General features: G+C 39.9%; 1 protein-coding gene across 2 annotated transcripts in view; it reads left to right on the top strand.

Moving 5' to 3' along the window:
- Window positions 1-10,063: 10,063 nt before the first annotated feature.
- KATNAL2 (katanin catalytic subunit A1 like 2) overlaps window positions 10,064-25,826 on the top strand; it is a 59,170-nt gene continuing 43,407 nt past the window's right edge. The window contains exons 1-5 of one of the 2 annotated variants that reach the window (XM_025365182.1): window positions 10,064-10,128; window positions 18,741-18,907; window positions 20,259-20,298; window positions 24,090-24,207; window positions 25,404-25,502. In XM_025365182.1, the coding sequence (XP_025220967.1) occupies window positions 10,064-10,128; window positions 18,741-18,907; window positions 20,259-20,298; window positions 24,090-24,207; window positions 25,404-25,502 (489 nt within the window). Of the gene's footprint in view, window positions 10,129-18,740; window positions 18,908-20,255; window positions 20,299-24,089; window positions 24,208-25,403; window positions 25,503-25,826 lie in introns of both variants that reach the window. The other variant, XM_025365181.1, reaches the window with a different exon arrangement.

Here is a 25,826-nt window from a genome sequence, read left to right as displayed (position 1 = left end):
CCACAAGTAAAAGCTGCTTCACAGTCCACATAGTAGGAAAGCCTTTTTTTTTTTTTTTTTTTTAATTGGAGATGGGAGTCTCCCTGTGTTGCCCAGGCTGCTCTCCTCCTGGGCTCAAGTGATCCTCCCACCTTGGCCTCCCAAATTGCTGGGATTACAGGAGTGAGTCATGGTGCCCGACCATGGGAAGCCATTTTTGATGCAGCCTCATTACCAGACAGAGTTCTAAAGGACTCAAGTCAATCCCCATTATAGAGATAGACTGTTTTGCAAACTGAGATTCTAATAAAAAAAAAAAGTGGAAATTATTTTGATTGGAGTTGAAGTAGCTACCATTTTGCAGAAATGTAATCAAAACCCTAAGCAAGCCTCTCTGATAGGCTATTCTTTCAAAAGTATGATCAACATTGCTCAGATTTGTTTAGGATTAAGAATTAGACTTCTGTCTCAAGAATTAGAGCTTTTGCTTTCTTATTTATCCTGATCACCTGTGTTAATTAGGTCAGTGGATTACTGTTTAAATGATTCTCCAGGGATTCTAAAAAGGAGTTTGAAGGAAATAATTCTGACAAATGTTCCAACTTGCTTTTATTAGGGTTGCTATGAAACTCACTATACTATCCATGGGTAGTAGAAAATAAACTGTATTTTTCTGTGTCTGTGTATGTGCATGTATGTGCACACATGGAGTATTTCTATAATACAGTGTAATTGATCCTCTAGAGTATAAACTGCTGAGTGATATCACTGGGCCAACAGGTATGTGCATTTTTCTTTTTGATAGATTTTGTCAGTTTGCTCTGCAAACGGGTTGTACCAAGTTACATTCCCACCAATTGTATCTGAAATACAATATTCTTTCAATACCTTACCAAATCTGGACGTAAAAATGTAAAAAATAGCTGCACTTTAAAAAATTTGAGATTCTTATTGAAAGAAGCTTATTTTTGTACCAATAAACTGAAGAAGTATGGACAATACTTAAGGTGGTTTCTTCAACTTTTATATGCATTGCAAAGTATTATAAAACCCAAAAGAAAAACAGTAAAGAGAAATGTCTGCTGTAAATGAACATGTGAAGATTCTGAACACAGAAATGCCTGTGTTACTCTTCTGTTCAGTAAGTCTACTTCTGTAGTCACACTGGTGCAGCAAGGTTGGGTAGTAATAAGGTGTCATTGCTACTCTCCAAAGCAGAAACAGGCTCTGTCTGGGGGCTGGCAAAGCAGGCCCTCACAGTGCTATGTGTGATAACCAGTTCTTTTACCCCATCATTTCCATCTTGAATAACTTCAAAATATTGCATAGAAAGATTTATATTTTCAGTTAGACTATTTATTTTATATATCAAGGCACAATTTTATGTAGATTATTTACATTTATTTAAGACTTCTTTTATCTGCCCCTCTCCCACCTTTCGCATTTTAAAGCATCTTTATTCATATACCGTACAACTCACCATTTAAAATGTACAATTCCATGGCTTTCAGGATATTCACAGAGACATACTTCCATTGCCTTGATCAATTTTAGAACCTTTTCATTAGCCCAAAGAGAAATTCTGTACCCTTTACCTGCCATCCCCTCCCCTCCCGGCCCCCTGCAGTTCTCCCATCCTCCCAGTCCTCTCCTCCCCACTTTTAAACGTCTCTTCCGGGATCTTTTTTTCTGTTCCTCTAATAAATCTACTGAGTTTTCCCTAATGAGTTTTTCATCCCACTAATGAGGGCCTTCCTCTGGGTATATGCGTGTCTGTGCACACATGGAGTATTTCTACAGTATAGTGTAATTGACCCTCCTCATCTTTAAGAAATTCAGCCAAACCCAGTGCAGTGGATCCAGTACTGAGGAGCACACAGAGAACACTAGCTACTTTTTCTCAGTGACCTAGTCATAGAAAATATTTGCACAAGTACATGTTTCAATTAGGAAGAAGCAAATGCTTCTAGAGTGAAGGATAGAGAGACTCTGAAATGCATGAGCAAAGCAACTAACAGCTGTTGGGCCCCAGCAATTACTATCCCTAATATTGACATAGCACCCCCACAGTTTTCAAAGCACTTCCCAGGCTTTATTTCGTGTGATGTACAGGACACTGCATTAGAATCTCTAATATGGAGGGATATGGATCTTGTTAGAAATGGGACCAGTCAGTGTCCAATATGGTCTCTAGGAAAATGTAGATTACTTTCATGGCTCTTTAAGCCAATTTCCACCTTTGCATTCTCAAAGACTTTTACATGCATATAAAATAGATTAGCTTTATTTAGCTTTATTGCAACTATTCAGCAATTAAAAGACATAATCTCTTGTAAGACATATTACTCCTGGTGCAGCAGGGTGACTAACCTTTTGAAGGAGGTCTAGCCAGTAACAGCTTTGAAATGGTCACTAATATTGTGGGAAATTAAGCTTGAGAAATTGTAAAAGACATCATTCATTTGTTACTGAGTTAGGTCAACTAGGAAAGAATGGCTGGTAGCCATAGTTGTTTGTTTCTGGCAAGTTTGGCACTCAGGTTTTGGTAAATTAAAATAGTGGTTGTGCAGGGTATGAATCTTATGAAATAATATTAAAGTAGTGGATTATCTCTGGTCTGGAATGAATATAAATGGGTGGGAGAATGATGAGGAGGAGTTGATGAAGGGAAGAGCATTGACCCAGAAGCCAAGATTCTGCTTTCAACTATTTGGGCTTTTCAGCAAATACTTAATTCTTACAGATCTCAGGTTCCTGAGATTCAGATGATCTCCAGGGCCCCCTGAGATTCAGTAATTTCCAGGTACCTTTTAGACTTAAAATTCTGGACCAAAACTCCAAACATAGGTTTGAGACTATATAAATTTACAAACATATCCCATCTATCCTATTTCTGCCTATTGAATATGCAGTTATAATTTTATTTTGCAAACTTGATATGGACTGAATTCTATGATGATTATCATTTTTATTATGCAAACAATGGTCACCTCGGAATGACCTCAATTTCATGAAGAGCTCCTCCTCCTAATACACTAGATGGCACTGTAGGTGAGGCAAAGTTAATTACAAAAAAAAAAGGAGGGAAAAACTGTGATGGCCAATGTTAATTTTGGCAAATTAGAAAGGATTCAGTCTTCACCAAGAGCTGTCATGTCAACATCTTCAGAAAGATGAGTGGAAACTACAAATGTCAGATATCTTTAATATCAAAATACTATCATTTTGTATAGTGGCTTTCAAACTTTTTTTTACTGTGACCAACTGTAAGACATCTTAGACTGAAATTCAAAATTATCTCCCTCACATATACCTACACACAAATGCAACAAAAGTTTCCTGACACAATACTAAGCCTTCTTACCTGTTATGCATTCTGCAATAATTCTATTTTATTCAACTATGCTTCTTATAACCGATTAAGTTGACTTTATGACCTATAGTTCGAAAAAAAGTGATCTAGTAAACCTATCAAGAAATATCAATCTTCTTACCACAAAATCGTATGTGAATAAATATAAACAATTTTTATTATTCAATTACACCTTAATAAAGCTGAGGGGGAGGGAAGAAAATAGAATAAGAAGAAAATTAAATCAACATTTAATGGGAAAAATAAATACAGAAATAGTCTCTACTTGGCATTTGTCACCATGCCAGGTGCTGTGGGCAACTGGAAGTATTTAATGCTATTTCTGTTTTCTGGGAAAAAGAAGTTACTTTAAGAGACATTAGAGAAGAAACCTGTAAGGCACTTTGAAATTGTGCCCAGATAGACCAGAAAACCATAGAAGCAGATAATTTACATGAAAATTTCATGGAATAGCTGGAAAATTTCTAACTCTCTACTTTGATATGGGGAAAATTACATAGTGTTGGACAAAAGTAGTCACCAAAAATAGATGTGTATTTCATTCATATAAAGTTCAAAAATGAGAAAAGTGAACAAATGTATTTTTGAAGAATACAGACATAGTTGGTAAAAATCAGAAAGAAAAAGTGACTGATAAGCACAAAATTCAGGCTGGTCATTATCTCAGGGGGGAGGGAGGGGAACCATCTGCAGGGAACACCCAAGGGGGCTTCTAAGATATTAAAGGTGCTCTGGGTCATAATCTGGGTGGTGTTTGTTTATTAAAAATGAATGGATGTGTTATACACTCATATAAATCATATATATATATCTCACAATAACAGAAAATATAGCAAAGAAGACTACTGTAATTGCCTTCTTGATTCTTTCTCTCTTGGTAATTTGTTTTTGGGTTTGTTAACCATTCCCCCCATCACCGCTGTCTTCAAGGACAGAGATAGAAATGTTCCCAGTGACATTGTTTCAGAGCAGACTGTTGTATGCTTTTAAAGCTCTCCTTAATGTTATCAGATCTGTCATTGAGGATTAATTTGGATTTTAGAAATAGCCAAATCTCCTAATAGTATTTGTAAATTGGAAGAGACATACACTTACATAACAATAGAAGATTGATTAAGTTATGGTACATTCTCTGCATACATTAAAAATCGAGTATTATAAAAACATTTAATGCCTTGGAAAAATATTTATAAAATATTATTTTAAAAAACAAGTTATCAAATCACATGAGAGTACCACTTTGTAAGAAGACTTAAAAAAATATAGGCTGGGTGGAATGGTGCACACTTGTAGTCCCAACTACTTGGGAGGCTGAGGTAGGAGGATCACTTCAGCCCAGGAGTTCAAGGCCAGCCTGGTAACATGGTGAGATCCCTATCTCTAAACAAATAAAATTAAACTTTAAGAAAGAATGTGACCAAAATGTGTTTTTTTTTCTCATGGTTTTACACATTGGACCAGTTTTCTACCATGATTATTTTTGTAAATGCAGCTTGGGGGAAGACTGTGGTCATTAATCTATAATGAATACAATTTTATAATAAGAGTTTCAGAAATTTTTTGGGCAATGGAATAAGAATCCGATCTGCCAAGGAACTAATTTGAAACCATAAACATCCATTTAAATATGGTAGTACTGACATGTATGTTTAAAAATTAGTCACTGTTTTTTAAAAAATAGAATTTATTTTTTAGCATAGTTTTAGATTCACAACCAAATTGAACAAAGTATAGAGAATTCCCACGTACCTCCCCTCTCCACATGCTCACCTTCCCCCACTGTCAACATTCCAAAATACAGTTATATGTTGTTAAATCGATGGATCTACACTGGCATCATTATCAACCAAAGTCCATTTTACATGAGGGTTCATGCTTGCTGTTGTATATTCTGTGGGTTTGGACAAATGTATAATGGTGCATATCTGTCACTACAGTGTATCATATAGAATGGTTTCGCTGCCCTAGAAATCTTGTACTCTACCTATTCATCCCTTCCTCCCCACAACCCCTAGCAATCACTTATCCTTTTACTGTCTCTATAGTTTTGCCTTTTCCAGCATGTTATATATTTGGAATCATACAATATATAGGCTTTTCAATTGGCTTCTTCCACTTAGTGATATGCATGTAAATTTCCTTCATGTTCTTTCATGGTTTGATAGCTCATTTCTTTTAGCTCTGAATAATATTCCATTGTCTGAGTATACCACAATTTATCTATCCATTCACCTACTGAACAACATCTTGGTTGCTTCTAAGTTTTGGCAATTATGAATAAAGTTGCTATAAACATCCCTGTGCCAGTTTCTCTGTGAGCATAAGTTTTCAACTCATTTGGGTAAATACCAAGGAGTGCAATTGTTGGGTCAGAGTAATTGCTAAGAGTATGGTTAGTCTTTACTTTAAAAAAACCTGCCAAAGTGTCTTTCAAAGTGTTTGTACTATTTTGCATCCCACCAGCAATCAATGAGTTTCTGTTGCTCTACATCCTTGCCAGCATTTGGTATTTTGGATTTTCACCATCCCAGTAAGTGTGTAGTGGTATTTCACTGTTGTTTTAACTTTCCATTCCTTGATGACATAATGTTATCTTTTCATATGCTTGGTTACCATCTCTATATCTTCTTCTGTGAAGTGTCAGTTCATTGTTTTGCCTGTTTTTAAGTGGATTTTTTTTTTTAGTGTTGAGTTTTAAGAGGGTTTTTCTGTGTTTGTGTATTTTGGATACCAGTCCTTTATCAGATACATCCTTTGCAACTATTTATCTCATTCTGAATCACTACATTTTATGTCATCTATTTTATAGGTTCAAGGATTATATTTTTAAATCTCTTTTTCTTTTGAAATTCTGAGAGCCCTGAGTTTTATTTATTTTAGATTAAATTCAAAGCAACAACTAGCTTTTGAATGGCAGAGAGCAAAATCAGTCAAACAAATGGTAGTTACTATGCTCCCTTCACAAACATTTTGAAACACAGGTTGCCTTATTTGTTGTGTTTTCTAGCACACTGAATAAGGGATTATCATCTTAAGCAATAAAACTTTCTATTTGAATTCTTTTGGATGGATATGTTTATAAAATAGGTTACCTGCCTACTTACATTGCAAATACTGAGCATAACTGAACTTCTTCATTATGACTTTAAATCATAAGATAAGAGAATACTCTAAAAAACAAGAATAAGATGCTATGAAAAAAGAAAGAATCAGAGAATAAGAAGAAGCTCCTGGAAATTAAAAATGTTATTATAAATAAATTCTGCTAAATAATAATTCTGCTAAAAAATAAGGTCAAGGAAATTGCTCAGAATATAGAACAAAAGAGACAAAGGAATGGAACACTGTGGGAAAAAAAATCTTTAAAAATCTATTCAGGATATCTCCTATCCAATTAATAGATATTCATAAAATTAAACCAGAGAAAACACAGGGAAATAATTTACCAAAGAAATAATAAAGAAGTTTTCAAAAAATGAGAATATGAGGATTTCTAGCTTGACAATGGCTAGGCAGTGAATGGAAAATGATCCACACCAAAGAAATTGTGTAATTTTAGAACCCTAGGTTTAAAAATGAGATCCTAAAAGTTTCCTGGGAAGAAAAATTACATTACATGCAAAGGATCAGGAATCATAGCGGTAATGTTATACCTTTTCAGGCTGTCAAACTTGAAGTAAAATAAAGACACTTTCAGGCATACAAATTCTCCCATTTATCTCCCATACACCTTTACTCAAGAGAATGTGTGCTATTAAAACAAGAGAGGGACCAGAAGAGAAAGACTCAGTTTCTAGGGGATCCAATGCAAGAAAATGTCAAAGGGAAATCCCAGAAAAAGCATCTATTGCAGGTCTAAGAGTCATTCTCTAGAGCAGAATGGGAGGATAGAGGCTCCAAGAGGGAAGCAAGAGGTGAGTGAGTAGAAAGGACACAAAATCTATGTATTTGATGGCATGGAAAGTGATATGAGATGTGTTAGTATTTTAATTATTAATAATAGGTATGTTGGAAAGTAATCTAATAAAAATGGGGTGGTTATTCATTTCAAAAAAATGTACAGAAATGGAAAAGTAACCATGGTATTTTTGGCTCCACTGTGAACAACTTTTACATGGTCCTAATAATGTAATCAGCAAATACTGATCCAACTGTAGGGAAGGATAGTTTGAAAAGGGTGTAAGACAGCTTAGTTCTCATCTATCTTAAAGGAAGTGAATAGTTAATGCCTAACACACATATCATGAAACACTGATGTATTATTTAGAAACATGGAAGTGCATATCAGAAGAAACAGCTAAAATAATTAAGGTTGTTCCCTCTAGGGCAAGGGTGTCCAAACTTTTGCTTTCCCTGGGCCACAGTGGAAGAAGAATTCCCTTGGGCCACACATAAACTACGCTAACACTAACGGATAGCTGATGAGCTTAAAAAAAAAAAAAAAAAAAAAACTCATAATGTTTTAAGAAAATTTACAAATTTGTGTTGGGCCACATTCAAAGCTATCCTGGGCCACAGACAAAAAAGTAGAGAGGTGGTTGCCAGGGGCTGGGGGCAGGGGAGACGTGGAGTTACTCTTTAATGGGAACGAAGTTTCAATTGGGGAAGATGAAAAATTTCTGGAGATGGATGGTGGTGATGGTTGTACAGCAATGCGAATGTATTTAATGACACTGAAATGTACACTTAAAAATGGTTAAAATGATGGCCAGGTGCAGTGGTTCACACCTGTAATTCCCGCACTTTGGGAGGCTGCAGCGGGTGGATCACCTGAGGTCAGGAGTTCGAGACCAGCCTGGCTAACATGGCGAAACCCTGTCTCTACTAATAAAGTACAAAAATTAGCCAGGCATGGTGGCAGGCATCTATAATCCCAGCTACTCAAGAGGCTGAGGCAGGAGGAATCACTTGAATCTGGGAGGTGGAGTTTGCAGTGATCAGAGATCACACCACTGCATTCCAACGCGGGTGTTAAGAACAAGACTCCTTCTCAAAAAAAATAAAAATAAAAATAAAAAAATAAAAAAAATAAAAAAATTTTAAAATGGGCCAGGTGTGGTGGCTCATGCCTGTAATCCCAGCACTTTGAAAGGCCAAAGTAGGAAGATTGCTTGAGGCCAGGAGTTTGAGAACAGCTTGACCAACATTGTGAGACTCCCATCTCGACAAAAAATATAGAAATCGGCCAGATTAGTTTTATTTAAGTAGTAGTGTGCACCTGTAGTCCCAGCTACTGGGAGGCTGAGGCAGAAGGATCACCTGAGCCTGGTGAGTGCAGGGCTGCCATGAGCCCTGATCACACCACTGTACTCCAGCCTGGGCCACAGAGTGAGACCCTGTCTCCAAAAAAAATTTAAAAATAAAAAAATGGTTAAAATGGTAAATTTTATATTACATATATTTTACCACAATAAATAAAGCAATATTAGAAAAAAATTTAATAATTATTTGATTTTCAAGTAATTATATACATATTTTAATTTCATTACAACATTAATTTTTAGAAAGCTCTGCATGAAAGCCTGAAAAGTGTTTTTTGGTTTTTGGTTTGCTTGTTTTTCTTTTTTCTGTTTTTTTTTTTTTTTTTTTTGAGACAGAATCTCACTCTGTCACCCAGCCTAGAGTGCAGTGGCAAGATCTTGGCTTGCTGCAACCTCCACCTCCCAGGTTCAAGAGATTCTCATGCCTCAGCCTCTTGAGCAGCTGGAATTACAGGTGCATGCCACCACCACTGGCTAATTCTTATATTTTTTGTAGAGATGGGGTTTTACCATGTTGGCCAGGCTGGTCTCAAATTCCTGACCTCAAGTGATCCGTCCACCTTGGTCTCCCAGATTGCTGGGATTATAGGTGTGAGCCACCGCACCCAGCCACTGAAAATTGTTTGTATGTGTCATGAATATAAGTGTCCACAGATTTTATGATATAATTTAGGCCACACAAAGACCTTTTATGGCTTTTGTCTAGTTCTTACCTATATTCTCCTTAGATAAAGATAGATAAGTTATTTTCAAATAAGGGAAGTATTACTGAACATGACTATTTTGTGAATACATTTCGGGGCAATTTGAGATACCAGATTCCTAAATGTAGCACATTAACACTGTGAATAAATGCATGGATTCATCTAGTTTGAGCAAAGACCTTATTATACAGGAGTTGTCCTTTTATGGCCTCTGCTATTCTCAATGGCTATTCTAAATGCTTGCCTGTGCAGTCACCCCTGAATGGTTTGTGGGAACTCATCTCTGCATTTGGCAGGGACTGGGTGGGGCTCTGAGTGAACTAGAGATATAGTAGCAGGTAAGTGCCTGTGTTGTCACAGATGATTTCTGGCTCGCAGCTGATTGTCTTTTTCTAATCACTTTCCTTAACCTGGTCCCAATAGTAGTAGATGTGCATTTGTTTCCTCACGATTATAAGCAATAAAAGGCCGATTGGCTCGGCAGGAAGAAGTCCAAGTGGTAAAGAGCAATCCTAATTCAAATCATTGTCCCTTAAGTTTACAATTGAGAAGGCAGCTGTAAGAAGAAAATAATGATGAAAAACAACTGTATGTGTCCTTAGAGACTTCAAACTGCTTTCCAGCCTTTAAGTCATGCTGCTTGGTTTTGACAGGTGACATTTACCTTCCAGGGCTTATTGCTGTAAGAGCAGTGTTATTTTTTGTTGTCATCCTACCTAAATTTTCTTCTTTGTTCACAGTGCGAGATGAGGACAGAAGCACGACGAAAAAATCTTCTCATTTTGATTTCACATTATTTAACACAAGAAGGGTATGTTACATTCCAAACATTTATAGAGATGTTTCCTCTTTCTCTGCTCTCTACTTTTCCAGATACATACTTTTAAATACAATACACTTTCTTGTTTTGAGCAGTTCTATATTTACAAAAAATCAAGCAGAAAGTACAGGGTTCCGTACGCCCCTTCCCTTTTCCAGTTTCCCCTCCCAGTGACATCTGTATTGATGTGGTATATTATTACAGTTGACGGGCCGATACATTATTAACTGAAGTCCATAGTTTACATTAGGGCATACTCTGCGTTATATTGTGCTGTGAGTTTTGACAAATGCATAATGGCCATGTATCTGCCAATATGGTACCATACGGAATCGTTTCGCCATCCTAAAAATCCCCTGTGTGCCATCTATTCCTCCTCCTGCCCCAGCAACCCAGACATACACTTTTTCTTTTTTGAGATGGGGTTTCATTCTGTTGTCCAGGCTGGAGTGTAATCATGGCTCACTGCAGCCTCTAACCACATCCCCTTGCTCCCAGCCTCCCCAGTAGCTGGGACTGCTGGTGTGCACCATCATGCCTGGCTAATTTTTGTATTTTTTGTAAAGACAGGGTCTCACCATGTTTTCCAGGCTGGTCTCGAATTCCTGAGCTCAAATGATCAGCCCACCTCAGCCTCCCAAAGTTCTGGGATTACAGGTGTGAGCCAGTGCCCCTGGCCTCAGATGTATGCTTTTATTGCCTCATTTACTTAGGTATTTTTCACATTAGATATTGAAAACTTTTTCAACAGGTCTATCCAGTACATAAAGTACTTTTCCTTTCCTCTAAACATTTGAAGATAGGACAGAAATGAGATTTTTCTGTAGTCTCACTGCTGGCTATGTACACAAGATAACTTTCTTAATCAGTTTTCCTTTCCTGAAAATAAAGGTATTGCATTTACTTGGACAACCTAAGCCCAGCTCTCTTCTTCCTTGCAATACCCATTCTATAACTGGCAGGGTGAGGAAATTTAAAAACTTTTGGGTTTGGCCACCTACCTCATTGAAAACACACAAGCAGTTACAGTGTTGGATGGTATAAGAGGAAGAGAGCTGCTCCACAAAGTGTTTGAAGGGCACTATCTACTTTATATTCACTTTTCTTTTCAAATTTCAGTCAGGAAGAAAACATGTAGGTTTCAGACTAAGAGCTTACAAACTTTTTTTTTTTTTTTTTTAAACAGATGGTGGTCTCACTCTGTTGCCCGGGCTGCATGATCATAGTTCACTGCAATCTCTAACTCCTAGGTTCAAGGAATCCTCTCAGCTCAGCCTCCTGAGTAGCTGGGACTACAGGCACATGCCACCATGTCCAGTTAATATTTAAATTGTTTTTAGAGATAGGATCTTGCTGGTGCTCAGGCTGGTCTTGAACTACTGGCTTCAAGTGATCCTCCTGCCTCAACCTCCCAGTCACTGAGATTAGGGCTTTAAAACTTTTGAGTTAGAGCAGTGGTTCTCAATTAGGGTGATTTTGTCCCTTGGGGGATATTTGGCAATGCTTAGAGTTCTTTTTGGCTGTCGCACTGGCATCTAGTGGGTAGAGGCCAAGGATACTGCCAAATGCCATCTGACGCACAGGACAGCCCCTACGACAAATAATTATCTGGCGTTGAATGTCAACAGTGCCAAGATGGAGAAATCTGGAGTTAGAGCAAGAAAAACCAATCAATTTTTGATATTTTCCCAAAAAGTCTGATAAGCATCTTTTCCTCCATTAAACAAGGGAGCTACTGGAACTAAAAGTCAGTTTTGAGGTTCCAGTGACCCTAGTCCTGGAGAGGCACAAAGGAAAAAAGTGAGGAGGGCAGGAGGCAGTTGACAAGGAACTGAGAGTTCCCATTGTTTCTCTTACCCATGCCAGCAACCACTGCTTTCAATAAACCTATTGCCCCCTAGAAGGGATGACCATTTTAGAGACTTTGAGGAATTTTTCTCCACATTTTATAGTAGATATTGGGGTATCTATTTTATACTTGAAGAAATTCAGGCTTAGAATAGTCAAAGATTGTGTCAGGAGGTCACCTGGGTCTAAGTGGGAGAACTTTCCAGGCCTATCCTGACCCAAAAGCCTTCCAGGTCCTTATTTTTTTGCTCCAATGTTGAAGATTGCTTTTGCTTGAGGATCACATCAGAAAAATCATAATGCGGGTGGGCTATGTTTTTTGAGGTTTTTGTTTTGAATGATGATTTTTTTTTTTTTTTTTTTGAGGCAGAGTCTCGCTCTGTTGCCCAGGCTGAACTGCTGTGGCACGATCTCAGCTGGCTGCAACCTCTGCCTCCCAAGTTCAAGTGATTCTCCTGCCTCAGCCTCCTGAGTAGCTGGGATTATAGGCGGCTGCCACCATGCCTGACTAATTAATTTTAGTAGAAACGTGGCTTCACCATATCGGCCAGGCTGGTCTCAAACTCCTGACCTCAGGTGATCCATTCACCTCAGCCTCCTAAACTGCTGGGATTATAGGTGTGAGCCACCACATGCAACCTAGAATCACAATCTTTTGGTCTTTTTTTTTTTAAATTTCGATGACACAGCCCTTAAGAGATCCTGAGAACATGTGCCCTTAAAGTCTTTTAAAGAAAATGAAATCTCTGCAATTGTACTTAAGCATTTTAAAAATCATTTGTGTCATTAAAGGATCTGGGGTTCTTGTTTTTTGCGGTTTTTTCCCCCAAAATTTCAGATATATGCATTTGGTAGTTTCTTTCAGCACTCCGTACCATCCTGAGTAGCAAACAAATCACGTTGTAGCTAGATTTCTGAATGGAAATGAGAAATTGAATTCTCTATGGACTTTTAGTTTTATGGGGGAGTTTTGGTTGTGTTTCTTGATTTTATTTCAGCCAAACACGTCTGCTTTTGATTTTTTTTAAAAAGTAAAATTGGTCTATATATATGTTCACCTTTTAAATGTAAACGTTTAAAAGTAAGCATTTATGTGTTTCCATAACTGACATCTGATGAAGACCTCATTCTCTCCTCCTCTTCTACCCTCCTCTTTTCCCTCTTTTCATACTCTTGTATTGGTTCTAATAAATGGTTACTTTTCAAAAAAAGTTAGATATATGCACTTGATAGTCAATTATAACACTGTACCTTTGAACAAACTTTGTTACTGAGTAATCTGATTTATTTTCTCCCCTTGGCTGACCATGTAAGCTGCTTAATTGCAAAAAGTAGCCTTTCTCATCACACTTAGTATCAGAATTTTGAGAATGACTTTTTTCTTATGGTAAATATAATAAATTGCAACATCTTTAATACAAAAACTTTTCTTACTCACCTTGAAACACATGATTTTATCAGACACTTCTCTTTCTGGTGTTAGGGAGATATATTTTATTGAGAAAATAGCTCATTCTTCCCACATCCCCACCACCCACTCTCAGACTAGAGAAATGAGTGCCCCCATCCCATGGTTAGCAGGCAGGCAGGCCATCAGTCACTTCTCAACGTAGGCTCATACTCTGTATCTCCATATAGCAGTGGGGTGGAATTGAGCCCCCGAGCAGGGCAGGGCTGACTTTGGTCTTTTCTGTGCCTCTGTTTCTCCATCTGGACTATAAGAGTGTTCCTGAAATTGACAATCCAGACAGTCTGCATGCAGGTAGTGGGCTGATCCGCTCTATTCAATGGGCACTTAAGAAAAGTAACCCCAAGGGTAGCATATGAGAAGGCGCCAAGTGTCCAATCTATGACAGAGCTGTGGGGCTTGTTGTCATAGGGACAGCTTCCAGGATATGCAGATAGACTTAGGAGCCATTGGGAGCCAGACTATTCTCTTTTCTTTTCTTTCCTTTTCTTTTTTTCTTTTTGAGACGGAGTCTTACTCTGTCTCCCAGGCTGGAGTGCAGTGGTGCAATCTTGGCTCACTGTAAGCTCCTCCTCCCGAGTTCAGGCCATTCTCCTGCCTCAGCTTCCCGAGTAGCTGGAACTATAGGCGCCCGCCACCGCGCCTGGCTAATTTTTTTGTATTTTTAGTAGAGACGGGGTTTCACCGTGTTAGCCAGGATGGTCTCGATCTCCTGACCTCGTGATCCTCTCTCCTCGGCCTCCCAAAGTGCTGGGATTACAGGCATGAGCCACCGCACCCGGCCCAGACTATTTTCTTTCAAGTGCCTGCTCTTCTCTTTGCTAATCTGTGATCTTGGACAAATTACTTATTCTCTTTGTGCTTATTCTCTTTGTGCTTCAGTTCCCTCATCTATAAAATGGAGTAATGGGGTATAGCTAAGTATCAGGTAGATGCAGTTATTACGAGGATTAAATATGCAACATGCTTAGAATCATGCCTGACAATTACACTTATACTTCTATTATTGATAGGATTTGGGTTTTATTCTCTTAATACTCAACTTGGTTCAGCAAAGGACTTAAAAAAACTGGAGGCCGGGTGCGGTGGCTCAAGCCTGTAATCCCAGCACTTTGGGAGGCCGAGACGGGCGGATCACGAGGTCAGGAGGTCGAGACCATCCTGGCTAACACGGTGAAACCCCGTCTCTATTAAAAAATATAAAAAACTAGCCAGGCGAGGTGGCGGGCGCCTGTAGTCCCAGCTACTAGGGAGGCTGAGGCAGGAGAATGGCGTAAACCCGGGAGGCGGAGCTTGCAGTGAGCTGAGATGTGGCCACTGCATCCCAGCCTGGGCGACAGAGTGAGACTCCGTCTCAAAAAAAAAAAAAGAAACTGGAATGTGGGCTAGGCCCATTTTATATCATCTTTTGATGGAATCTCAGCTCTATCCAAAGAACCCTGAGTTAAAATACTTCAAGGTGCTTTTCTAAGTGTGTGAAACACTTGAAAGGGTAGTTATACAGAATGTTAATAGATGTGAAAGAGTTTCGTGGTCAGGCACGCTTGGCAGATATTGGGTTAAACTAAACAAGGTCCCTTATTTCAGGACTTCTCAGACCATCTAATTTACTATGTGCAATGAGAATATCATACTAAAGTCACAATATTCAAGGTTTTGCAAACCAATTTGGCCAAGGTTTTTCTGGGGTTTTCTTATTGTGGTGGTGGTGGTGGTGGTGGTGGTGGTTGTTTTGGAGACAGAGTCTCGCTTATCATCCAGGCTGAAGTACAGTTGCCCAGTCATGGCTCACTGCAGCCTCAAATTCCTGGGTTCAAGTGATCCTCTCATTTCAACCTCCTGTGTAGCTGAAACTACAGGTGTGTGCCACCACACTCAGTTTATTTATTTATTTATGGTAGAGATGGAATCTTGCTATGTAGACAGCTGGTCTTGAACTTGTGGTCTCACGCAATCCTCCCACCTCAGCCTCCCAATTAGCTCGACTGCAGGTGCGCACCACCATGGCTACTTTTTGTTTTGTTGTTTTGTTTCGTTTTTTTTGGTAGAGATGAGATTTAGCCATGTTGCCCAGGCTGGTCTGGAACTCCTGGGCTCAATTGATCCACCTGCCTTGGCTTCTAGAGTGCTGAGATTACTGGAGTGAATCACTATGCCTGGCCTAAGAAACTCTTTTTTTTCCCTCAGATCATCTTTAGAGACTGGTTTTCCACAGATAACTTTGAGAATGCTATCTTCCGAGATTAGCTGACTCTTATAAAACTTAAACTCACGATGCCAGGCCCCAGCACTGTGAACATAGTAACAGAATCTCAGTAAATGTTATTTGCATAGCTATTGAGGAACTTACTAGAATGTAGATGGGTAGAATAATTAGAAACCAAGACAAAGCCATTTTCACAAATAATCCCTGATTTTTTCTTACAATGTATTTTTTGTTCCACAAATTGTATCAGAAAGAAGACCTGTAAAAACAAAAAGACAAAAATAAAAGTCAGATGTAGTTGTTAAGGCCGAGTTTGCTGCTTACAAAGCATGCATTTTTCCTTTCTGCCACGAGGTGGCTCTTTGTATCTGGAATCAACGAAAGTTCTACCAGAACTGATCATTTTCCCGAAACCTGCTGGAAAAGGGACAAATGAGTGGATTATCAAAATGAAAATGAACTATAGATAATTTTAAGGACATATAAGCATCAGTAAAAGAGATCTAATGAAGTTCTACAAATTCAGCAAAGAGGATAGATTACTGTGGATTAAAATAAACAATCAGGGAAAGATTTGTAGAGAGGGTGGTGTGAGCTGGACTTAAAAGATGTATAGAATATGAATAGACCGATGTGATGGTAAGGCCATTCCTGGCAGAGGCACAGAGGACGAAGGGGCACAGCCTAAGTGGAACAATTAAGTAAACAGGAAGACCAGAGTTTGAATGCGTGAGTGAGAATTGGTGACAGCAGACAATGGAGGGTCATGGATTCTGGTTCTTCTACTAATAGTCCTCCATATCCATCTTCTCGGGCTTAGGTAATGTTAGTAGCCTCCCCATCTCTCTCTTGTGTCTTGTTATTACGGCCCAGTATTGCACACTACTTGCTGAACACTACTCTTCTTAAAGTCCCGTCCTGTCATTCTGTTGGTTAAGAATCTCTAGCGGCTCCTCCTTCCAACCACGTCAAATTCAAACTTCATTCAAGCTCAGTGCAACAGGAAAACACAGGCAGTTTTGTTCTTCTGACCAATTAGTTTAGGAAACATGGGGCCTGCCATCATTTATTCTTGTAATTTTTGTTCAAGCTAAGACTCTATGATCTTGGAAAGAGTTCAGAATATAATGTTATGTCAGTAAAGGTTACAAGCCATCTGTAGTGCATGTTTCCATCTTCCATCTTCTTTCTTTCCATCCTTCCTTTATCTCCCTTTCTCTCTTTTTGTTTTTGTTTTAGAAGTGCATATGTACAAGTATATGTATGTATTTCGTTGTTTTAAAAGTTTGGGCCAGGTGTAGTGGCTCAGGTCTGTAATCCCAGCACTTTGGGAGGCCAAGAGGGAGAATCACTTGAGATCAGAAGTTCGAGACCAGCCTGGGCAGTATGGCAAGATCCTGTCTCTACAATAAAATAAAATAAAATAAAATAAAATAAATAGCTGGGCGTGGCAGCGCACGCCTGTAGTCCAAGGTACTCGAAAGGCTGAGGTGGGAGGATTACTTGAGTCCAGGAGTTCCAGGCTGCAGTGAGCCAAGATTGTGCCACTGCACTCCAGCTTAGGTGACAGAGCAAGGCCCTGTCTCTAAAAAGAAAAAAAAAAAAGTTAAAAAAAAGTTTGTAAAAACCGGAGGAAATGTTAGTCATTTTCTCTGAGGGGCAGAACTTTCTTTTGATTTACCAGTATTTTCTTGTTTTTTGTTAAGTGAATATGTATTACTCCATACTAAAGTTATTAATAAAAAACTGATTTAGTTTTTCTCTCTGTCAAATGAGGATTAAGACATAGTATAGAAGCATAGTGAGACATGAAAAAGTATAGAAACTGATTGACTAGAGTCAACTGACTGTGGTTTGCGACTTCTTTAAAATTAGCTTAGGAGAGATACATACATTTCAAGGTCATTGAAAATAATCATGGCAACCTCTTTCAAGAAAGTTCAGGCTGGGCATAGTGGCTCACACCTGTAATCCCAACACTTTGGGAGGCCAAGAAGGGAATTGCTTGAGGCCAGGCATTTGAGACCAGCCTGGGCAACATAAGGAGATCTCGTCTGAAAGAAAGAGAGAGAGAGAGAGAGACAGAGAGAGAGAGAGAGAGAGGAGGGCTAATAAAAAAGAAAGTTTTCTCTTTCTACTTTCCTGGATCTAGATTCAAATGAAACAGAAAGAACTCCAACCTGCAGCAGAAATCTGAATCTGGGGTCCTTGGATGAGCTGAATCTGGGGTCCTTGGATGAGCTCCTGAAATTATATGCTAATTTGCACATGTGCACACTTTTCAGGAGAAAATTGTTGGTTTTAAAAGAAGTTAAGAACTAAAATTTAAGACCTGCAGAGTCTTTCTTCTTTCAGAGGATTTTGAGACAGAGCCCTTGCTTCTAGTGCTAGGGCCACTTAAATTGGACAGTTTTACAACTGAACAAGTTAAAAATGACAGTGAGGAACAAAGGTCAAGGTGCTACTTTTATACAGAAACACCCTGAAGTGCAATGTGTGACTGATTAAAAAATTACCAGAAACAAATAATACATTCAAAGTGGATGTTATCTTAAATGAAAGTTCTTTGATGATCTTGATTGGTAGATCTTTGGAATTTCCATCAGTGCTCAAGACCTGTTCATTTGAATTACTTCAATGATGGCAAATTTGGGTTGAATTTGGGTTTTATCATTTTGCCAAATGTTACCTAAAATGAATACCTGTGAATAGAGAGGTAACCAAGTTTGGGCAAATACCCATTTTAGGCTGCAAATGAGTAAAGACAAATAGCAAGATATTTCTTGGTTGATTTACTTATTTGACTTTTAAGCACTTCCAAAAACATCCTGAACAATGGTAACATCACCAGAACAAGAATGTAACTTTCAAAGGCAACTGCTTTGAAAGATAATAGTTAAATATACTTAACAAATATGGGGCTCTGTATAGGCAAACCTCCTATGCACATACTAGTTTTCATCTAATGTGCTATATATAGGCTTACTTTTTGTATTGCATCCCTTTAGACTTGTAATGCCTGTTAGCCATTATTCTTTTCATCTGAGTTAATTTCTTCTTTTTCTTCTGTGAAACTGCCAGATATATCGATACAGCAAATGCTTTGGAGCAAGAAACTAAACTGGGGTTACGACGCTTTGAAGTTTGTGACAACATTGATCTTGAAACTATTTTGATGGAATATGAGAGTTATTATTTTGTAAAATTTCAGAAATACCCCAAAATTGTCAAAAAGTCATCAGACACAGGTACATGGCTATTTTCTAGAGATAAGGCTTTATCTCATCTGTAAAATGAGGGTATCTTTCTCATCATATTCCCAGATAGATGGAGACCCTCACCTTGAACCAAAAGAGTAGGCCAGGAGGATTGTGTAGCCATTCTCATGTCCAGCACGGACAACTGAAATATGATTATCTGGACATTGACATCCCTTTAGTCATGTTGGCATTTGTTTGAGAAAATGTGTTTTCAGGCAATGAAAGCAAAACCCCAGTGTATCATAGGTACTTTTCAGATGATTAACATTACTTTAATTTCTTTAGAGATGAAAAGAGCTGTTGGAAGAGGAAAAATGACAGAAGACTTTTTTCGTTGTTAGGAGACCTATTATCTGTCTTGAAAATAACTACGAAAATGAATATTGGGGAAGCTAATAGCTCATGTATAGATAATGAAAAGCTTTTGAAAGCCATCAATCCAGATAATGATCAATATAATACAAAAACCCAGTATAGGTTAGCAGTCAACGAGGCTGGCTGGAGGAAAGATCTAAAGTGGGGGCCCTGTGCTTTGTAGTAACATTGACTGAGAAGTCTGTAAGTGGGGGAAGTAATTATAAACCAAGGGAGATCATTGTCCTGTTTACAAGGCACTTGTTAAGCCACAGACTTTAACATTTCATGTAGGGACCGGGAAACCAAGAGGAACATCAGTTTAAAATAGCCAGGGCCAGATCTCAGAGCTAGAAAAGGTCGAAGAGGTATTTTATCTGAGCTGCCTTCCAATGCAGCATTCAGAGCTTGACTTCCTTGGCAGGTGGTTAGATATGGGTCTTGAAGAGACAGCCCAGACTCCTAACTACAGGGTGATCAGCACTGTTAGGGACATGATCTCACTTCCAGTTGGCTAGTTCCCATATAGCATGATACCCAAATTCTCCTATGATATTGGACACATTGTTTTTATTTTAACTTGCAGAGCATGACTTAAGTCTTCCCTGCCAGATTCGTGCAATCAACCTGGTGTCCCATGTAACACAGCAAAATGGTGTCAAGTTCATGAAAGCATAACGAAATGGTAGTTGTAAAGCTAGCCTATATTGGAGTTGCCACCAGGTCCATAATCTCTGACACGTTTAATATCTGAGCCCTTTGCAATCTTTCTCTGTGAGGAGATGCTGGAGAAGCTCGGGCCCCTTTCTCTTCGCTGGTAATTTCAGTTCTCTCTAGATGAGAATAGCTTAAAGTCTCTAGATTCCAAAAGGTTATAGCACAGATTTTAAGAACAATGCAAAAAGGGGAAACATACCTGAAAAAATCACTTTGTCACTCTTAAAATTATTTTCTTTCCCACCCAATCTCTGTTTTGTCACAGCAGAAAATAATTTACCACAAAGAAGTGGAGGGAAGACCAGAAGGTAAAGTGAATGGTAATTCATTTTAATCAACTCGGCTCGAGGAGCTTGTGGGATCCCTTTCCAGAAGCTTTGCCAGCACAGCTCCGTGACTGTCTCCCAGCAATACTGACTGCAGTCACGTGACCTGGCCCAGCCCAGGACTTCTCTCATTACAGCTGCTCCAGATTTGGGCCAATGTCTGTCCACTCTCCTGGTTTTACTGTAAATAAGTGCATCCCATGATGCTCTGTCTTTCTAGGCCATGTGATATGAAAAGTCTGAACCTCAGAGGTTAAAAAACCCATGTTCAACTCCTGGCTCTGCTATTTACAAGCATGGAGCAAGTCTCGGACACATAGTGAGTTCCTGGCACACAGTGAGCACCCAAGAAATATTATTTTCCCTCTTTTCATCATTTAGTCAATTTCAAGCACTCCCAGATCAGATGTCCTCACCTGTCTGAAGATCAACAATGAGCCAGGAGGTGCCTTACACTTCTGCCTTCGCCAGTCCTGGCCTGCGGGAACCCATTCTTCTCTTGCTTTTCCCCCCTGTTCACAGCTCATCTTGCATTCCTTTCTCCAGCTTCTCAAGTCCAAATCTCATCTGGGACTTGTAGCCTCTGATGGGAGCCCCTCTGTCTCTGGACCTTTCTGGGTACACACTTTCTCTCACAAGGCCCCCTACTTCAGTGTCCTTCCCATTCCTCTCTCCCCACTCCCACAGACCCCTCCACTGTCAGGGCTGTTCAGAAATACCCAGGGGATCAAGGGTGCTGCTGCCAGGTGCCAGTGAGGGCCAGCTGTGGGGCATCACGACCTGTGGGCTGTTGCTATTACAGTAGAGCCAAAACCTCATGGGAAGATGCAGCCATCCAGGCAGTGAACAAAGTGTGTAAAATCTTAAAATGCTCTTGGAAAAAGAAAGGTTAGATTGTAATCACATGCAACTTATTAGGCCCTCAAGAGGTATGGATTCTGTTATGCCCCTGCTACATTCCCTGCCCTTGCGACTCCAGTTCCCTTGTTCCAGCCTCAGAAAGAAGGGCCTAGGACACCTCACAGGGCTGGTGGGCACAGCTTACAAAAATGGCCGTGGAGCCCACGCATGCTCCACGATCCGACTCGTCGTAATAATCGGCCTCGGGCTACCTTTGCTTTGTGCTATTCTGTAGGAGGAGTTTTATTGCTTTGACAAAAGTGTTATTCTTTTATTTATAGTTTCCACAAAGCTAGTCAGACGCTGGTAATACATGGTAACTGCTTATGCATAGAAATCGTGAGGAGCATTTGTGGCCAGCTTCAGAAGGCTTTTGGATTCTGATTATCTTTCTGGAACCTTCTCAGCATTCTTCCCTGGCAAATGCTTTGTGAGTGGATGGTGTCAGAGTGCTTTGTTCCCTTTAGGGATGGAGCACGGTGGCCCATTTGAGAGTGTGGGGGCTCCTCAGCTCCTCTCTGAGTAGATGTTTGTATGTGGCAAGTGTAAAGATTGAATAGCAAATGGTTAGAATCAGGAGGAATAACTAGGAAAATAATGAATGATGTTTCTGTGGACAATTTTATACTCAAATATAGTTACTGAAGTGAGACATGTCATGAGACTGGCTATTAGCAAATCAAAGTGTCTTTTTCTAATCTTGGAAAAGATTTATAATCCCCGCTTAAAGACTTGCTGATGAACCAAAGGAGGAAAGGTTATCTAATGTGATGGATGACAGAACTGGGATCCCAAAAGGTCTTGGCAATTCTGGAGATGGGTTCAAAGTAACAAGATGAAATTTAATAAAATAAGGTTTAAGCTCTAACAAGAATTACAACAAATAGCTCCTCCATTATAAAATCAGAGAGCTGGAAATCTCAGTTTACCTGGGCCAACAGTGAGACACGAGTGCTACTATGGTCCCAGCCCCATCAATAGAAATACAGTGTCCAAAAAGTAGGAGGTCACACTATTCTGGAAGGTGACCAGTTTGAGGAAGAATCTGGGAGCCAGGTAACTTTAGGAATGACTGGAGCAACTGGAGATGTTGAGCTTGAACAGAGGGTTGGTGGAGGGGGGCTCCTTAGAACATTGCAGGAACAGGCTTCAGTTCACCCTCCAAAGGGCAATTGGGCCTTTTCTGCCAAATTCCACAGGGTGCACCTAGGACTAATGGTTAAAGTCAAAGCAGAGTGAATTTGGTTCCATGTTCAGAGGAATTTTACAATCCTCAGAGCCGATTGAAAATGAATTGCATTGCTTTGTACATTAGAGCTCTTGCATTTGGGTCGTGTTAAAGCAGACCTTGGGGATCAGTTGCATCCAATGGGAAATCAAAGTGGGAAAATAGAGTCCCTGCTTCCTGCCAGCTCCACAAGGATGGGGAGGCAAGTTTAAATACAGACACACACACACACACAAACACATAAACACACACATACACTTCCACACACACATATAAATAACTTCTCTTAAGTCAATACTATTAATATAAGTTTGCATTTGTGAAATGCTTGGTTTTCATTTCATAGTTATTTCATTTTTGTGCCAGCAAAAGGGCGGAGAAAGACATTCTTATTTCTAGTTTAAAGATAGAAAAAGAACCCCCAAGAACTGTTAGTGTCCACCTCTCATGACGCTCTCCCCAGTGAGACCAACACTCACAGATGTGTCACCATGTGGACATTGGTGGTATTGTCGACATGGGTGGTCTTACTGGCTAAATAGCTGTGCATTTATATCAGACACGAACATTTATTATCCCCATAAAGAAAGGAAGTTGAAATAGCAGCTCTCTGAGATCATTCGGAACACGGAGAGACTTGCTTCTAACGAACCTTCTGCAAATGCATCTCACATATAGCAACAAAAGGGCTAGGAGAACTAAGAAACAATGTGGGAGTTCATATTCTGCCCCCAAAGCTAGTCCTGTCTCTCTGGTGGCATCTTCTACAGAAACATATGGATATTCAAATACTGAATTTTATATCTAATTATACGAATGTAGTGAAAAAAGTGATTTGATGTTTCTATGGTTATATAACATATATACAGTCATACTACATATATAACTATGTATACAGTAAATGCATATACTCTTGTAACCACAGTTACAGCCACCGGCAGTCTACCTTTGCCCCTTCTCAGTCAAATTCTCCCCATCTCCATCAGAGTTAGCTACTCTTCTGACTTCCAGCCCCATCAGTTTGTTTTGTCTGAAGTAAACAATTGTTGATGAAAATTTGTTTGGTAAATATGATTGGTCTGGGACAACATTGATGAGAGGAAGTTTGTTTTCCTTCCATAATCCCCTTTTGATGTTTATTACTCATAACATTCTGAGATGTATTTTAAGTAGACAGGGTACATCCAGGGCACTGGATTAAAACCATGGGCCAATCCCTGAATTTCCTACTGTTTCTTAGTTTGAATGGGAGGACTCCTTTCCCTCACACACCTTTCTCCTGGTCTAATGCTGCTTTTAAGGAAGGTGGAAGGAACAACGGAAAAATACTTGTAAAGCAATGTGTTCTTAAGAACTAAAGCTATTTGCAGAAGGGCCGAAGCTATGTGGTGTGAAAGGGAAATGAAGAGGGTGAGTTGGGGGGCTCCAGGAGGGGATCTTAGAAGAACCCCATGAGTAGCCTGGAGGGAGTTAGGGCCAGGATGAACCTAGTGGGAGGATCGCATAGGTGGAAGGGCCCTATAGTGGCCACGTGCATATCTTTCAATAGCTTTCTTAAATGTGCTATTCTTAAGAATAGGTGTTTAACTACCTCAAATTAAGTGGCTAGAATAATTTCTTTCAAGGTCTTTGTTCCCTCCCTTAGGGTGATGAACGACAGTTGCCAAAATCTTCCCAAGATCAATCAGCAGAGGCCCCGGTCCAAAACCACAGTGGGGAAGACAGGGGACACCAAATCTCTCAATAAGGAGCATCCTAATGAGGTCAGGATGGCTTGGCTTGACTTTGTGAATAGCACACTTGGCTGAAAAATAGCCCTACGAAAAAAGTCACATTTATTTATTTTTTGAGGACCTACGCTTTTAAAATTGCTGTGTGATCTAATTGAATTGTAGGTTTTCTTCCAGTACACTGGACTCAAACCATGGACAAATCCCTGGATTTCCTAATGTTTCTGAACATGGGCAGGAGACTTTTTTCTCCTCCAAGTCTTTCCCCTGATCTGGATGCTGGGCCATGGGCCAGGGTGGGGCCAGGGCCCAGTCAGAGCAGGAGGGCCGGGTTACGGTGGAGCGTGATCTTCCCACCTGAGGTAACTGTTACCTGAGGTAACTGAGCTAACCAAGATGGCAGATCTTCTTGTCCCAGAGCACATTGCTGGGTTCCTAAGTGTAGGCCAGGCATAGCCTACGCTATACTTCAGGTGTGGCTGGGTCTGAAGGTCTCCTACTGGACTTCTCCAAATCGCACATGGTCAGCCCTCACCTCAGACCTTCACCCTGGACTTTCTGGGGGCCAAGAAGGGCAGCAAGGAGAGAACCCAGCAAGTGAGTGAAGTAAATGGCTCCTGACTCACGAGACTCATGTCCAGAACCTTCTTAGTTAGGACAAAACATCCCAGGTTTCAAAGGAAAGAGGACCAATGGAAACAGAAAAGGAATTTAAAAAATTAATGTCAAATAATGGAAAGGAATAATCACAATACCTGATTGGTCAAAAGGATTCTCTCCCCCTCTCTACAGTTCTGGCTGCTACAGCCTGATTCAGGTGGAAGAGAGGTGAAGATGGGGCAGGATGAGTCCCATGGGAGGCTGGTTGACTCTGCTGTATCTCCAAACTCAGTCACTCCTGGCCAAAAACACCCCTGATCACAGGAGAAAAGACGAGCCAGCAAAAGGGGATGGGTTGAGGCACAACTGTTTCCTCCATTTGGAAAAGCTGCTCAGGGCCCATGGCCTGGCATCTTCTCGGTCTTCCAGGGACAACTCCTTCCACATAGTGCAGGCAGACAGCTAACTCATCTTCCTGGGTCTGCACAAAAGTGGCTAAACTACATGTGCACGTCGCATTTACAGAATTGCTCTCCAGCATTGGACTTTGCATGATGGAGTGGGCAGGTACAGCCAGCATCTCTCCATGGCTGCTCACAGCCAATGTGTCCTTGTCTTTCTTTCTTCAGGAGGTAGTTAATAACACTCGCCTGGAGAGTGCCAACTTCGGCCTAAATATATCAAGAATCGGTAAAGACAGTGGAGAGGAAAATGCCCACCCACGAAGAGTAAGTGAAACTCATGAACCTAACACTGAAAGGGGTAATTTCTTTTTCCTTTTAAACATGAAAACAAAAAAACATTATTTTTGTCAAACAGGAAAGTTACGATGTGATTTTTGAAGGTTGGTTGTGAGGTAAATGGAGAAGAGGGTCAGAAAATGGGTTCTTCTTTGGAATCTCCTTTCAGAATGAATGGGCTGGCATGCACTGCCCCATCTCTAAGGAACTCAGTTTCCACATTTGTAAATTGAGGGGCTCGGAAGAGATTGTCTTTAGTGTTCCCATCAGCTTAAAAATTCTGTAATAACAATGACAAACATTGGCATGATC

The sequence above is a fragment of the Theropithecus gelada genome, chromosome 18 (genome assembly GCF_003255815.1).
Source record: "Theropithecus gelada isolate Dixy chromosome 18, Tgel_1.0, whole genome shotgun sequence".
In the NCBI taxonomy this organism is placed as follows: Eukaryota; Metazoa; Chordata; class Mammalia; order Primates; family Cercopithecidae; genus Theropithecus; species Theropithecus gelada.
The sequence above is the reverse complement of the archived record's forward strand: the minus strand, read 5'-3'. Positions and strand labels throughout refer to the sequence as shown.